Genomic DNA, 14,758 nt, shown 5'->3' with positions numbered 1-14,758 from the left:
CCATGTGATGCGATTGACCATTAACACAATCCAACAACTTGTTCATAGAAACAACAATCAGAACACATAACACCAAGCAAGGCCGGATTTGTATTGAAACATCTCACCATGTCAGGAACCAATTTTATTAATATCATTAATGTCGTCAGTGTCACTGAGATGAGTTAGTCTGTTTAAAGCAGAATCGGATGTGCATTGCCCTTTTCTTGACGAACACTCAGTTCCACAAAGCGAGGAGGAAGGGAAGGGGGGAGGAGGTGCAGTGAAGGAGGCAACGCAGGGAAAAAGACCTCCGCATGGGGAAGCTGAAACTTCCCGCTCCACTAGGATGTGATTGGTTTTAGCTTGTGCAAGATCAAGACGAAACAGGTGTTCTGAAAACGAAGACAAGAGGGGTGTGTGTGTGTGTGTCGGGTTTGTTTCGTAAAGCCACTTCGTCAGGTTTTGATGCAGTCGCCGACGTCATCGTCGTCCGAGGTCTGGCTGCTGCTGCTGGTTTCAGACTCTGAGCCCTCGTCATCTTCTAGGTGGGCCTCAGCCACACACCTCCAGGGGGTGAAGTGGAGGGTGACGCCTCGTGCCCCCCGGGGGAGGACCCCGTTTCTCTTCAGCTGGGAAGAACAAGAACCACCTGAGTCAAAACAAGAACCTAGACACTAACCTGGTTCTCATGCTATGTGCTTTAGACAACTCTTCCATACGGCATGGGAGTGTTGGCTACAACACATACACAGGAGCCTTTTTTACACCTTGCGCTAACATGTGGCTTTCACTATCTGATCAAGTTCTGTTACTTTTACACATGGTTTTAAAATGTGTCTTATCGGTCCACTGTGACCAGATTTCCTGGTCACTCCATGTATAAAGGTATTTGAGAGATTGTTTCAAAATAATATTTTATATATCATAAAATTAGACAATTATTTATGCCTTGAGTCTGTCTTGTCAATCATTTTACTGGGCGCTATAATGATGATTCAAATGGTTTCACCATCCAGATCTTTTTACACTTGTAAGATATCCAGATACATTCCGTGCCTGACTACCTCCGGAGGGTTACCTAAACACCCCGTTTTTATTCTGTACAACCACATGCCACTTCCTATGAAGTTTATTACAGTCTGTCATTGAAGATGCACATAACATATTGATGATATTGTAAGACTGCCACAAACTCGTACCTGTTCTGTTTTAGTCTGGAACTCTCTGAGCTCATCCTCTGTCAGGGGCAGGAAGCTGTCATCATTTTCTGGGTATTCCTGCCAGCCCATGGCTTTCAGTAATCTACAAGAAAACAGCAAACACTGCTTAGTAGACTAATTGTGTGTGTGTGTGTGTGTGTGTGTGTGTGTGTGTGTGTGTGTGTGTGTGTGTCAGTCCTACCTGTGTTCTGCCTCTAGGGAGCTAGACAGGTGATCGGTGTCTGAATTGCTGAGAGAGAGGGAGTGAGACAGGCCATTCTCATGGCAGACTCCCTGGCTGTAGGCTTTGGGCTCTGGGGTGCTGCTCTCGCCCTGAGGAGTCTTTCACACATAAGAAAAGACACCTTAATAAAAACAGGTCACTTCTGCTTACATATGAACTGAACCATGTAACGTTCCGAGCCTCTGGTTCATTTTCCTCAGTCAGCCTGTGAATGTACCTTCACTTGGTTTAAATGTAAGATTTTTAAAGTTTTGGAGAGCCTTTCTGTCCCACTTTGATGTTTTTTAGAGGGGTTATGTACCTGTCCAGGAGTTGCAGGGCTGCTGCTGGAGGTCAGGTCTCCGGTGCACTCGTCCTTCAGCGTCCGCAGGAAGTCACTCTTCCGGTCTGGTCCGCGCCGCATCAGCTTTAGCCGCGACGATGGGCCAATGTCCATGGGAGGAGTTGTACTGTAGGGATGCTGCTAGACGACACAGATGTGGAGAGAGAAGAGAATGCTTAGCCCTGGCTTCTAACAGTTATGTGAACTTTTTCTCCCTTTCAGTCTCCAGGACTGGATTTGTATAGCCTGCTACAGTGTATTCGGAAAGTATTCAGACCCCAGAACAATCCATAGTGTATTTTTGATACTGTCGCAAAGCTAACTAAAAAGCAGCATTCCCCAAGAGAGGATGGCTTTCACTTCAGCAGTGATAAATTCTTTAACTTCTTTGACGAAAAGATCTAGATCACTAGAAAGCAAATTACTCCTCTTTAAATCTGCGTATTTCTCCATAGCTCAGTTGTACTGAATCTGCACAACACTGCCAGGACCTAGGATTAAGGGAGACACTCAAGTGTTTTAATCCTATATCTCGACAAATTCATGAAAATAGTCATGGCCTCTAAATCTTCAAGTTGCATACTGGACCCTATTCCAACTAAACTACTGAAAGAGCTGCTTCCTGTGCTTGGCCCTGCTATGTCGAACATAATAAACGGCTCCCTATCCACCAGATGTGGGGGGTATCGTCGGACGGGGCCACAGTGTCTCCCAACCCCTCCTGTCTCAGCCTCCAGTATTTATGCTGCAGTAGTTTATGTGTCGGGGGGCTAGGGTCAGTCTGTTATATCTGGAGTATTTCTCCTGTCTTATCCAGTGTCCTGTGTGAATTTAAGTATGCTTCCTCTAATTATTTTCTCTTTCCCTCTCGGAGGACCTGAGCACTGGGACCTTGTCTCATGACTACCTGGCTGTCCCCAGTCCACCTGGTCATGCTGCTGCTCCAGTCTCAACTGTTCTGCCTGCGGCTATGAAACCCTGACCTGTTCACCGGACGTGCTACCTTGTACCGGACCTGCTGTTTTCGACTACCTCTCTAACTGTCTCTAACTCTGAATGCTCGGCTATGAAAAGCCAACTGACATTTACTCCTGAGGTGCTGACCTGTTGCACCCTCTACAACCACTGTGATTATTATTATTATTATTATTATTTGACCCTGCTGGTCATCTATGAACGTTTGAACATCTTGGCCATGTACTGTTATAATCTCAAACCGGCACAGCCAGGAGAGGACTGGCCACCCCTCAGAGCCTGGTTCCTCGCTAGGTTTCTTTCCAGGTTACTGCCTTTCTAGCCACAGTGCATCTACATCTGCATTACTTGCTGTTTGGGGTTTTAGGCTGGGCTTCTGTATAGCACTTTGTGACATCAGCTGATGTAATAAAGGATTTATAAATACATTTGATTGATTGATTCACTTTTCCCACATTTTGTTACGTTACAGCCTTATTCTAAAATGGAATAAATAAAACATGTCCTCTAAGCAATATACACACAATACCCCATAATGACAAAGAGAAAACATGTTTATAGAAATGTTTGCAAGTTTCATAAAAATAAAAAACAGAAATACCTTACTAAAATAAATATTCAGACCCTTTGCTATGAGACTCGAAATTGAGCTCAGGTGCATCCTGTTTCCATTGATCATCCTTGAGATGTTTCTACAACTTGGGAGTCCAGCTGTGGTACATTCAATTGATTGGACATGATTTGGAAAGGCTAGATAAGAGCCCACAGTTGACAATGCATGTCAGAGCAAAAACCAAGCCATGAGATCGAAGGAATTGTCAATAGAGCTCCGAGACAGGATTGTGTTGGCGCACAGATCTGGGGAAGGGTACCATAACATTTCTGCAGCATTGAAGGTCCCCAAGAACACAGTGGTCTCCATCATTCTTAAATGGAAGAAGTTTGGATACACCAAGACTCTTCCTAGAGCTGGCTGCCCGGCCAAACTGAGCAATCAGGGCCTTGGTCAGGGAGGTGACCAAGAACCCGATGGTCACTCTGACAAAGCTCCAGAATTCCTCTGTGGAGATGGGAGAAACTTCCAGAAGGACAACCATCTCTGCAGCACTCCACCAATCAGGCCTTTATGGTAGAGTGGCCTGACGGACGCCACACCTCAGTAAAAGGCACATTACAGCCCGCTTGGAATTTGCCAAAAGGACTCTCAGAACACGTGGAACAAGATTCTCTGGTCTGATGAAACCAAGACTGAACTCTTTGGCCTGGATGCCAAGCGTCACTTATGGAGGAAACCTGCGGTGAAGCATGGTGGCAGCATCATGCTTTGGGGGATGGTTTTCAGCGGCAGGGACAGGGAGACTAGTCAGGATCGAGGGAAAGATGAACGGAGAGATCCTTGTTGAAAACCTGCTCCAGAGCGCTCAGGATCTCAGACTGGAGTGAAGGTTCGCCTTCCAACAGGACAACGACCCTAAGCACACCGCCAAAACAACGCAGGAGTGGTTTCGGGACAAGTCTCTGAATGTTCTTGATTGGCCCAGCCAGAGCCAGGACTTGAACCCGATCAAACATCTCTGGAGAGACCTGAAAATAGCTGTGCAACGACGCTCCCCATCCAACCTGACAGAGCTTGAGAGGATCTGCAGAGAAGAATGGGAGAAACCACCCAACTACAGGTAATCGCTGCCAAAGGTGCTTCAACAAAGTACTGAGTAAAGTTTTTGAATACGTATGTAAATTCATATTTACTTAATTTATTTTTAATACACTTGCAAAAAATTCTTGAAACATGTTTTTTATTTGTCATTATGGGGTATTGTGTGTAGATTGATGAGGGGAAAAAACAATTTACTACATTTTAGAATAAAATGCCGACGTAACAAAATGTCAAGGAGTCTGAATACTTTCTAAATGCACTGTACATATAAAGTGGGTGATCAATTAGCTTAATTTCTCAGATCAAATAAAATGTCAACAAAAATAATGTTACAGGAATGCTAATTTAATCCATTTCAGAATAAGGCTGTAAAGTAAAACAAATAGTGGAAAAAGTACATTCCAAATGCACTCTGAACCCTTTCACGCGTGTTAGGTGTCTGCAGAGTTGCCCTCACCTCTTTGGGGGTGTTGTGGCTTTGTAGCTGGGTGGCAGAGGCATAGGGTTTGGCTGCAGACACAGGACTGGTGAAGACAGAGTCTCGTCCTGACAAGTGGAGGCCAGGCTTGATGGAGTCTCTCCCACCTGGCTTCCACTGGTGGGGCTTGGTGGTCACCAGGGCAGGCTTGGGCACCAGGTTCTTGTAGACAGAGTGGGTGGAACTGGCAATGGTGGGCAGGGCTTTGCTGCTGTTGATGGGTGGGGCTCCGGAGCTGGCAAAGCTGGCAGAGAACGCAGTGCATCCTGGGTCCTCTTTGGAAACCTTCTTGATCACCAGCATCTTAGACACCATCTGCTTGCCACTAGGAGGGTTCTCTGGAGATAAGGGAACCAACAACTTGTTAGAGGGTAACGACATGGAGACAAGGGAGTGGTCTGAACTTTGAAGATGTTACTGATGTCAGCTTTCTGACATCAGTGTTGAAATCAATCAATTAGTGATTACCCCATACTCCAGCGTGAGGAGCCACTGGCCTCGTCTGGTTCCCAGACTTTCCAGTTGTTTCAGGGTTAAGGGAGGGCTGGGAGAAAAAACATGAACATTATTTGTTATTATTCATTATATTGAAGTTTGTAGATACTGTATATTTGCCATGATGTTTTATGTTTACCTGTACCAATCCAGACATTTCCCCACTAGGTCTCAATGTCACTATGCCTATTGACCCCTTTTTTAACTAACTCTTTTTCACCGACTCTATGCACACACTGGACTCCACCCACCCACCCACCCACTCACACCAACACATACACTCACCACATATACAGTGCCTTCAGAAAGTATTCATACCCCTTGACTTATTCTAAAATGCTTTGATTTACAGACAGAATTCAAAAAGGATTAATAATCTTTGCACACCTGGATTGTACAATATTTTCACATTATTCTTTTTTAATTATTCAAGCTCTGTCAAGTTGGTTGTTGATCATTGCTAGGCAGCCATTTTCAAGTCTTGCCATAGATTTTCAAGCCGATTAAATTACAAACTCTAACTAGGCAACTCAAGAACATTTAATGTCGTCTTGCTAAGCAACTCTAGTGTATATTGGCCTTGTGTTTAAGGTTATTGTTCTGCTGAAATATGTATTATATATGTATTTGGAAAGCAGACTGAACCAGGTTTTCCTCTAGGATTTTGCCTGTGCTTAGCTCTATTTCTTACCGATGACAAGCATAACATGATGCAGCCACCACCATGCTTAAAAATATTAAGTGATGTGTTGGATTTGTCCCAAACATAAACACTTTATATTCAGGACATGAATTTAATTTCTTTGCCACATTTTTACTTTAGTGCCTTGTTGCAAACAGGATGCATGTTTTGGAATATTTGTATTTTGTACAAGCTCCCTTTTCCCAAGTGGCGCAGCGGTCTAAGGCACTGCATCTCAGTGCAAGAGGCGTCACTACAGTCCCTGGTTCGTATCCAGGCTGTATCACATCCAGCCGTGATTGGGAGTTCCATTGGGCGGTGCACAACTGGTCCAGCTTCGTCTGGGTTTGACCGTCATTGTTAATAAGAATTTGTTCTTAACTGACTTGCCTAGTTAAAGGAAGGTTATACACATTCACTGTCATTTAGGTTAGTATTGTGGAGTAAGTACAATGTTGTTGATCCTTCCCTCAGTTGTCTTCTATTACAGCCATTAAACTCTAACTGTTTTAAAGTTACCATTGACCTTTTATGAGTTAGGACACCTGTATCTTTGTAGTGACTGGGTGTATTAATACACCATCCAAAGTGTAATTACTAACTTCACCATACTCAAAGGGATATTCAATGTCTTCTTTTACCCATCTACCAATAGGTGCCCATCTTTGCGAAACATTGGAAAACCTCCCTGGTTTTTGTGGTTGAAATTCACTGCTCGATTGAGGGACCTTACAGATAATTGTATGTGTGGGGTACAGAGAAGAGGTAGTCATTCAAAAAATCATGTTAAACACTATTATTGTACACAGAGTGAGTCCAGGCAACTTATTATGTGACTTGTTAAGCACATATTTACTCCTGAACTTATTTAGGCTTGCCATGACAAATCGGTTGAATACTTAGTGCATCAAGAAATGTCAGATTTTCATTTTTTATTAATTTCTAAAAACGTCTAAAAACAGAATTGCACTTTGACATTATAGAGTTATTGTGTGTAGGCCAGTGACACAAAATCTCAATTGAATATATTTTAAAATCAGGCTGTAACGTAACAAAATGTGGGAAAAGTTAAGGGGTGTGAATACTTTCTGAAGACACTGTATGCTGCAGCTACAGTGCATTTGGAAAGTATTCAGACCCCTTGACTTTTTCCACATTTTGTTACGTTACAGCTTTATCAAATTGGATTAAATAAATAAAAATCCTCATCAATCTACACACAACAACCCATAACGACTAAGAGAAAACAGGTTTGTAGAAATGTTTGCAAATGTATAAAAATAAAAAATATATGGAAAAGGTCAAGGGGTCTGAATACACTGTACTGCTCCACATACACTTCTGCTACAGCTCAGATTATGAGCTATCCTGTTGCCTAGTCACTTTACCCCTACCTATATGTACATAGCTACCTCAATTACCTCGTACCCCTGCACATCTACTTGCCGCACTGGTAGCCTATTTGCGGGAGCATTTTCAAAGCGAGATTCTCCCGTGAGTGTAATTGACTCCAGTGAGTTAAATTTGCTGCAATGAGTGTAATTTGCTCAATATTATGAGTTGAGAAATAAAGTTGACATAATTAGAAAGAAGATATTCTTCTCTTTCATCCTGTAGGTATGTAATTCCATATTAATTTATTCTGTTGTTTCTAGCGAAATTCATAAAAACATTGAAAATAAATAAATAAATAAATAAATAAATATATATTAAAATGTATATATACAGTACTATTCAAAGGTTTTGACACACCTACTCATTCCAGGGATTTTCTTTATTTTTACCATTTTCTACATTGAAAAAGAATAGTGAAGACATCTAAACTATGAAATAATACATATGGAATCATGTAGTAACCAAAAAAGTGCTGAACAAATCAAAATATATTTTATATTTGAGATTCTTCAAAGTAGCCACCCTTTTGCCCTGATGACAGCTTTGCACACTCTTGGTATTCTCTCAACCAGCTTCATGAGGTAGTCACCTGGAATGCATTTCAATTAACAGGTGTGCCTTGTTAAAAGTTAATTTGTGGAAAATATTTGCTTCTTAATGTGTTTGAGGCAATCACTTGTGTTGTGACAAGGTAGGGGTGATATACAGAAGATAGCTACATTTGGTAAAAGACCAAGTCCATATTGTGGCAAGAACAGCTCAAATAAGCAAAGAGAAACGACAGTCCATCATTACTTTAAGAAATGAAGGTCAGTGAATCTGGAAAATGTCAAGAACTTTTAAAGTTTCTTCAAGTGCAGTCGCAAAAACCATCAAGCACTATGATGAAACTGGCTCTCATGAGGACCGCCACAGGAAAGGAAGACCCAGAGTTACCTCTGCTGCAGAGGATAAGTTCATTAGAGTTTCCAGCCTGAGAAATCGGCAAATAACTGCACCTCAGATTGCAGCGCAAATAAATACTTTAAGTAACAGACATTTCACATAACTGTTCAGAGCAGACTGCGTGAATCAGCCATTCATGGACGAATTGCGGCAAAGAAACCACTACTAAAGGACACCAATAAGAAAAAGAGACTTGCTTGGGCCAAGAAACATGAGCCATGGACAGTAGACCGGTGGAAATCTGTCCTTTGGTCTGAGTCCAAATTTGAGATTTTTGGTTCCAACCACCGATTATTTGTGAGACACAGAGTAGGTGAATGGATCATCTCTGTATGTGTGGTTCACACCGTGAAGCCTGGAGGATGAGGTGTGATGATGTCGGGGTGCTTTGCTGGTGACACTGTGTGATTTATTTAGAATTCAAGGCACACTTAACCAGCATGGCTACCACAGCAGCGATACGCCATCTCATCTGGTTTGCGCTTAGTGGGACTATCATTTGTTTTTCAACAGGACAATGACCCAACACACCTCCAGGCTGTGCAAGGGCTATTTGACCAAGAAGGAGAGTGATGGAGTGCTGCATCAGATGACCTGGCCTCTACAATTAGCCAACCTCAACCCAATTGAAATGGTTTAGGATGAGTTAGACCGCAGAGTGAAGGAAAAGCAGCCAAGAAGTGCTTAGCATATGTGGGAACTCCTTCAAGACTGTTGGAAAAGCATTCTAGGTGAAGCTGGTTGAGAGAATGCCAAGAGTGTGCAAAGCTGTCATCAAGGTAAAGTGCGGCCACTTTGAAGAATCTCAAATACATTTTTATTTGTTTAACACTTTTTTGGTTACTACATGATTCCATATGTTTCATAGTTTTGATGTCTTCACTATTATTCTACAATGTAGAATTTTTTTTTTTTTTTTTTAATTGAATGAGTAGGTTTGTCCCAACTTTTGATTGGTACTGTATATATATTTTCGCAGTTGAACACCCCTGCCCTACACATTGCTTGTTTTGCACAACAAAAATATTTTTGAAACCACATAATGCAGAGCCATTTCTACTGTCCAAGTCTGCCATTGTTGATTCTGCTTGTGAGGAGATGACCATGCCTCTGAGTGACACTGATAGAAGAGAGGGAGGGTGCAGCTTTCCCATTTGACAACATGGGAAGGCTCCATTATCATAATATGATTTTATTGTGAAAATATTGTGAAACACCATCATTCAACTATTACTGCAGATATTTTATGGACATTTTCTGAAATTACAAAGCAAAAATTCTAAATGTAGCTCCTGTAATGCCTTTGCTAACTTTGCTTTAAATGATACAAGAAGGTGTTCAGAGTGGTTTGAGAATGAGATTACTACTCACAAAGTCCTCTTCCACAAATTTCAGCTTGTCCTCCCCGCTGCGTTCCTCGTTGGGGAACTTGTCCTTGTAGGGGGTCCCGGGGACGCCCTTGCGGGGATGGAAGTTGCCGTTGCGCTGCCGGTGCCCCCCCTGCCTGTCCCTGTCCCCTCCTCCGGGCACGGTGCGTCTGGTGTGGCGCCCCTGGTGGTGGTGCACGTCCTGCACCCCCCTTGGTGCCCCGTGCCATGTGGGAGGAGCCTCCTTCCAGCAGGGAACCCCCGCCAGGCCACCATGCCCCCCCTTTGCCACCCCAGAGTCCACAGAGTCATGCCTTAGGAGGAGAGAAGGCTGCTGCCACCCATCACCTACAGACACAGACAGGAACATAGACAGGTTAATACTATGGAACACAAAACAAACACTGCACTTATAAGCGAGCTGTCAACATACTAGAGGTGAAAATACGTTTTTGGGAGCACACAGGGGGTTAGGATCATCAGGGTTACCTGCGGGGGCGTGCAGGGGCCCGTTGTTGAAGAAGCCATCGGAGGAGTTGTGTCTGCGGCGGCTCACAGCAGCACGGCTGTCCCGGTGGTGATGGGGGTTGCCATGCTTCTCGAGGCTGGCTGCAGGGGACTGGACACAAAACAAAGTCAGTGAAGTAAAATCCATCTGCTCCCAGATAATAACTCTAGTATCTCCACACACACACACACACACACACACACACACACACACACACACACACACACACACACACACACACACACACACACACACACACACACACACACACACACACACACACACTTTCAGGGGTGGGAAACAGGAAGCCTTCTCCCACACCAAACTCTACACATCTTATCTGATTTCATTAGCAGAAGAATATCACACAGAAACATAATACATATATCTATGTAATATACAGTAACGTAGACCCCATTATTTATATTTCTACTTTGCACATTCTTCCACTGCAAATCTACCAATCCAGTGTTTTACTAGCTATATTGTATTTACCTCGCCACCATGGCCATTTTTTTTGCCTTTACCTCCCGCATCTCACCTCATTTGCTCACATTGTATATAGATTTATTTTTCTACTGTATTATTGACTGTATGTTTGTTTTACTCCATGTGTAACTCTGTGTTGTTGTATGTGTCGAACTGCTTTGCTTTATCTTGGTCAGGTCGCAATTGTAAATGAGAACTTGTTCTCAACTTGCCTACCTGGTTAAATAAAGGTAAAATAAAATAAATAAGCAGCTTAGGTTTGGTGTTTATGTAATAACTTGGTGTAGTCCATTAGTCACCACTATCAGATTGATCTTACTGGACTGCCACTGACCAAGGTTGAGGTCTGTGTCCAAACCACAGACAAGTAATTCGGCTGGTACACCCTGAAAGTCACCTGGTATAGGCTACACCCTATCTACTCCAAGCTCTTGCTTAGAGTACAAAAACACTGATCTCATTCAGCTACAGAGCTGAATCTCAACCCTGTCTAGTAGCTCGAACAGCAAGACAACACCACACCGAGCTCTCCTGCCTTTCACACTTCTGCACATTTATCTTTCCCTTTCTAGTGCTTTCACTTACCACACTAAGAAAACACATTTCTATCACAGAGCCTGGAAGATAGCCACTCGGTGAGGAACAAATATCTCTGGTACACAGTATTCACGGATTCAATGCCACTTACTTGCGTTTCTCCTGTCTGTTTCCCCTTAGTACACACAGTATCTTTCCTGAACCCTGTGCTGATGGCAGTCAGTCTGCCCCCGATCGGCCTTCCCCTGGCTGCACGCCCGCACGTACACACACACAGGAGCTCACCTTGGCAGGCTGGGGTGTGGAGAAGTTAAGCCAGGCAGGGACAAAGTCATGCTGCGCCATTTAGGTCCAGTGTCTCCAGTCAGTGGATCGAGGCATCAAACCTCATGGCAAAGATCTGACAGAGAAAAATGAATGAGAAATCTTGGACTTTGGGACAAAAGAAACAACACATTGTTGCATAAAACGTATCATTATTACCCCAGAGTTTTTGGCTCTGAAGTCCTCTCCTCCTCCCGGTCTCTCCCTCCTCTGTGGGCTTGTTCTCTCTGGCCCGCTCACAGACACACCACTGGTCTTAGACTCAGAGTGTGTGATGGAGAGCAGCACCCCACTGCCGAGCCCTCCTCCTCCAGGACAGAACAGCCCCTTTCCCCAGACCCTGTCGTCCAGGGTGAAGTGTTGGGAGACGGGTCACAGGGTTCTGAGATGATCTGGAATGGTGATCCAGAGGCCTGGTGTTGATTCAAGGGTTCGTTACCCTGGAGGGGATTTGATGGCTGTGGACTTCTCAAACTATTTTAACACGTGGTTTGAGCTGGGGAAGTTGTGTGTGAGTTTTTTGGGGAGCGCCGTTACCCCCACCCCCCCCCAATTCTTCCTGATCACTCTACTGAAGCAGGTAGGATTCTTTGTCAGGGGCAGAGACACAGAGTCAGCTTGATCTGTGCTGTGAAACTGAAGGTTCTGACTGGCGGGCTCAGTAGATTGGAAGGTGAATTGTCCAATGGGTGAGGCAGCTGCAGGTTGTCTGGTGAGATTTGACGCTCTGGGGTATTGATCCCGGTCAGTGTGAACAGGACAGTTCCACAATGACATCAGAAGAGGGGTGGAAGGAGGTTCTAGCTCTTCTCCTGCAACTATGGGTGCCAGCTCTTAGACCAAGACGCACCTTTTACAGAGTCATTTTAAGCTCCACCCAAACACATGCAGAAAATAAATCGATTCAGAGAAAGTATTTTTATTCCAATGGTCACTGAAAACCACAGCTCACCTCATTAAACTGGTGAAAAGGCTGTCCAGGTTTGAAGGGAAAAAAGGTGTCTAGTATTAAAGTCACATGACAGTAAAGGCAGTAGAATCCACTGTTACATTTCTGACATCTTCAATCGAGGTCAGTGAAATTTTGATACTGCAGAACAATGCATTATAATGCTGTTTTTCAGTGCATGCTAAAGACAATGGTGCCTAAATGGCTGGTTAGGCCTGTTGCTTTCTTCATCCGTCTTATTATATCTGTATCTGTTAACTGCCGGTAGAATTATCCGTGGTTGTGCGGTTGCAGGAGGAGAGTGCAATAGTTCAGATTTCATAGATGAGTGAGCTTTTAGACGATATAACAGCAATCTCTTACAAGCACAGTGCCCTGTGTCACAACACACCTGGGACTCCTTTGTTGAAATATAAAAATACACTTTCCCATAAACGAGGGAACCTCAAATGCAAACACAAATGTCTTCCTTCAAAGCAAAAGAAAGCGTAGGAACATATGGAGAATGTCACAGATAATTTGTCAACGGAATAATTTTGTTGAAGATTCTGAGCTTTTCACAACACAAAAGACAGGTGCTATGCAGTTAATCCAAGTATTTTCAGTCCTCTTGTAGTGTTGCATTCACATGCACTTCTGCGAACCCAACTTCTGCAGACCCAACCTGCAAAAAGAAAACAGAAATAGCATTAGTTCAGAAACTGACAAATACTTTTGAATCTCAGGCACTGACCGGTAAGGTTGTAATGCATATGGCCATCGCCTAAGCCTATAAGTTTCTGTGCGGGGAGTTTTGTTTAGAGCCCAGACGCTCGGTCTGAACATTAACATACATCGCTTGCGGTATGGTTTCGGAAGCATAAGGACCATATCATATCAGCTAGAAATACATTTTCTAAAAACAAAAAGGTTCAATTGATATACACCTTGATAGGGTTAGTGTTCCCACACTACCATATGTCCATGTTACAGCGCCAAACACCTGTGTGTAAGCATAACTCGGAAAAGTGTAGCTTCGTTGGATGGAGACACCCATAGCTGTATGGATCTGTGCAAACCTCCTACAGTAAGTGTATCTTTTCTTATTGAAGGATTCTTTCTCGCTGATGAAAGAGAAGGGCCAGATGTTTTGAAAGCCATATGGCAAGTGTTGATTATTGACGTTTCTAAATGTCAAAATAGGGTAGGGATTGTAGTTCATGAGGCAGTTGTTGGTGAAGCTAATGGCTGAGAGCTGTTGGGAGAAGGCAGAATTCTGCCTGGAGTTTGATAGCTAAGTTGGTATTGCATGTCAAATTTGATGAAACGTGCTCCCAGAACATCTTTGATAAACCCACAAATAGAAAGCAAACATGTTTCAATGGTGCTAAAAAAACACACAATCAAAGCCATGTTATACTCAGATTTCTCCCTTATAGAACTGCAAGCTTTGATCAAATATGTATACCAGTCTAAAAATACTCTAGACCTGAACACTCTCACTCAGCTCCTAATCTAAATAAGGCACAGCGAATGACTGTGTTCTAAACTGCTAGCTAAGTCCTGCGAACCACAGCATGTCACCATGAGTGACCGAGGCTGCAGTACTTCCTAAAGACAAATCAATAAACATCCTGTATAGCACGGTGATATGCTGCCCAATGGCTTCCATGGTGTATTGAGTGGACCAAGTTATTACTCTAATTGCAAAGTAAAATTGATTGAGAGTCATTGATGAAGCACTGCCAGTTGTGAAGGACACATTCAGTGATGCACCAATTCACAAACACTGGAGTGACTTTTGACTTGAAGCAATGGAGTGTCTTAACAGGTGTCTGTCTACAAAATCTAAATTCTTGACAGCAAGTTGACAACTGATTTGATTCGATTCAGAAAGCAAAAACGTTGATCACTCCTAAATAATTAGCTAGTTAGATCCCGTGAAACTTTTTGTAACGTTCACCAAGTTGTTAGCGAGCTACAGCAACGTTAGAAGCTAGCAAGTCAACTAGCTAGCTAAATATCTAATGTTAGCTAGCTACATTAACTTGCACAACTACTACTCAGTCCCAAACTACTGTTAAAGACATACCATATAGTTATGCAACAGAGTAACTTAAATTGTTTATAATATTGCTGTCACATTTCTGCAAATCGAGGTAAACAGACCGTCGTTGGAACAAGACGGTTTCAAAATGGCTACCTTTAGCCCACACGGGGATTCGCATGTT

The 14,758-nt window shown here is 43.2% G+C and overlaps 1 protein-coding gene across 3 annotated transcripts in view; it reads right to left on the bottom strand.

Annotated features, from left to right (window-relative positions):
• Positions 1-87: 87 nt before the first annotated feature.
• Positions 88-14,758, bottom strand: part of LOC139560369 (vasculin-like protein 1) — a 14,961-nt gene continuing 290 nt past the window's right edge. The window contains exons 1-11 of one of the 3 annotated variants that reach the window (XM_071377074.1): positions 14,620-14,697; positions 11,759-13,212; positions 11,561-11,675; positions 10,231-10,360; positions 9,746-10,089; positions 5,326-5,401; positions 4,837-5,195; positions 1,727-1,888; positions 1,384-1,523; positions 1,182-1,284; positions 88-611 (exon numbers count right to left, since the gene is read on the bottom strand). In XM_071377074.1, the coding sequence (XP_071233175.1) occupies positions 438-611; positions 1,182-1,284; positions 1,384-1,523; positions 1,727-1,888; positions 4,837-5,195; positions 5,326-5,401; positions 9,746-10,089; positions 10,231-10,360; positions 11,561-11,620 (1,548 nt within the window). In that variant the 5' untranslated portion in view covers positions 11,621-11,675; positions 11,759-13,212; positions 14,620-14,697 and the 3' untranslated portion in view covers positions 88-437. Of the gene's footprint in view, positions 612-1,181; positions 1,285-1,383; positions 1,524-1,726; positions 1,889-4,836; positions 5,196-5,325; positions 5,402-9,745; positions 10,090-10,230; positions 10,361-11,560; positions 11,676-11,758; positions 13,213-14,619; positions 14,698-14,758 lie in introns of those variants that run through there. The other 2 variants (XM_071377073.1, XM_071377075.1) reach the window with 2 other exon arrangements.

The sequence above is a fragment of the Salvelinus alpinus genome, chromosome 30, assembly GCF_045679555.1.
Source record: "Salvelinus alpinus chromosome 30, SLU_Salpinus.1, whole genome shotgun sequence".
In the NCBI taxonomy this organism is placed as follows: Eukaryota; Metazoa; Chordata; class Actinopteri; order Salmoniformes; family Salmonidae; genus Salvelinus; species Salvelinus alpinus.
The sequence above is the reverse complement of the archived record's forward strand: the minus strand, read 5'-3'. Positions and strand labels throughout refer to the sequence as shown.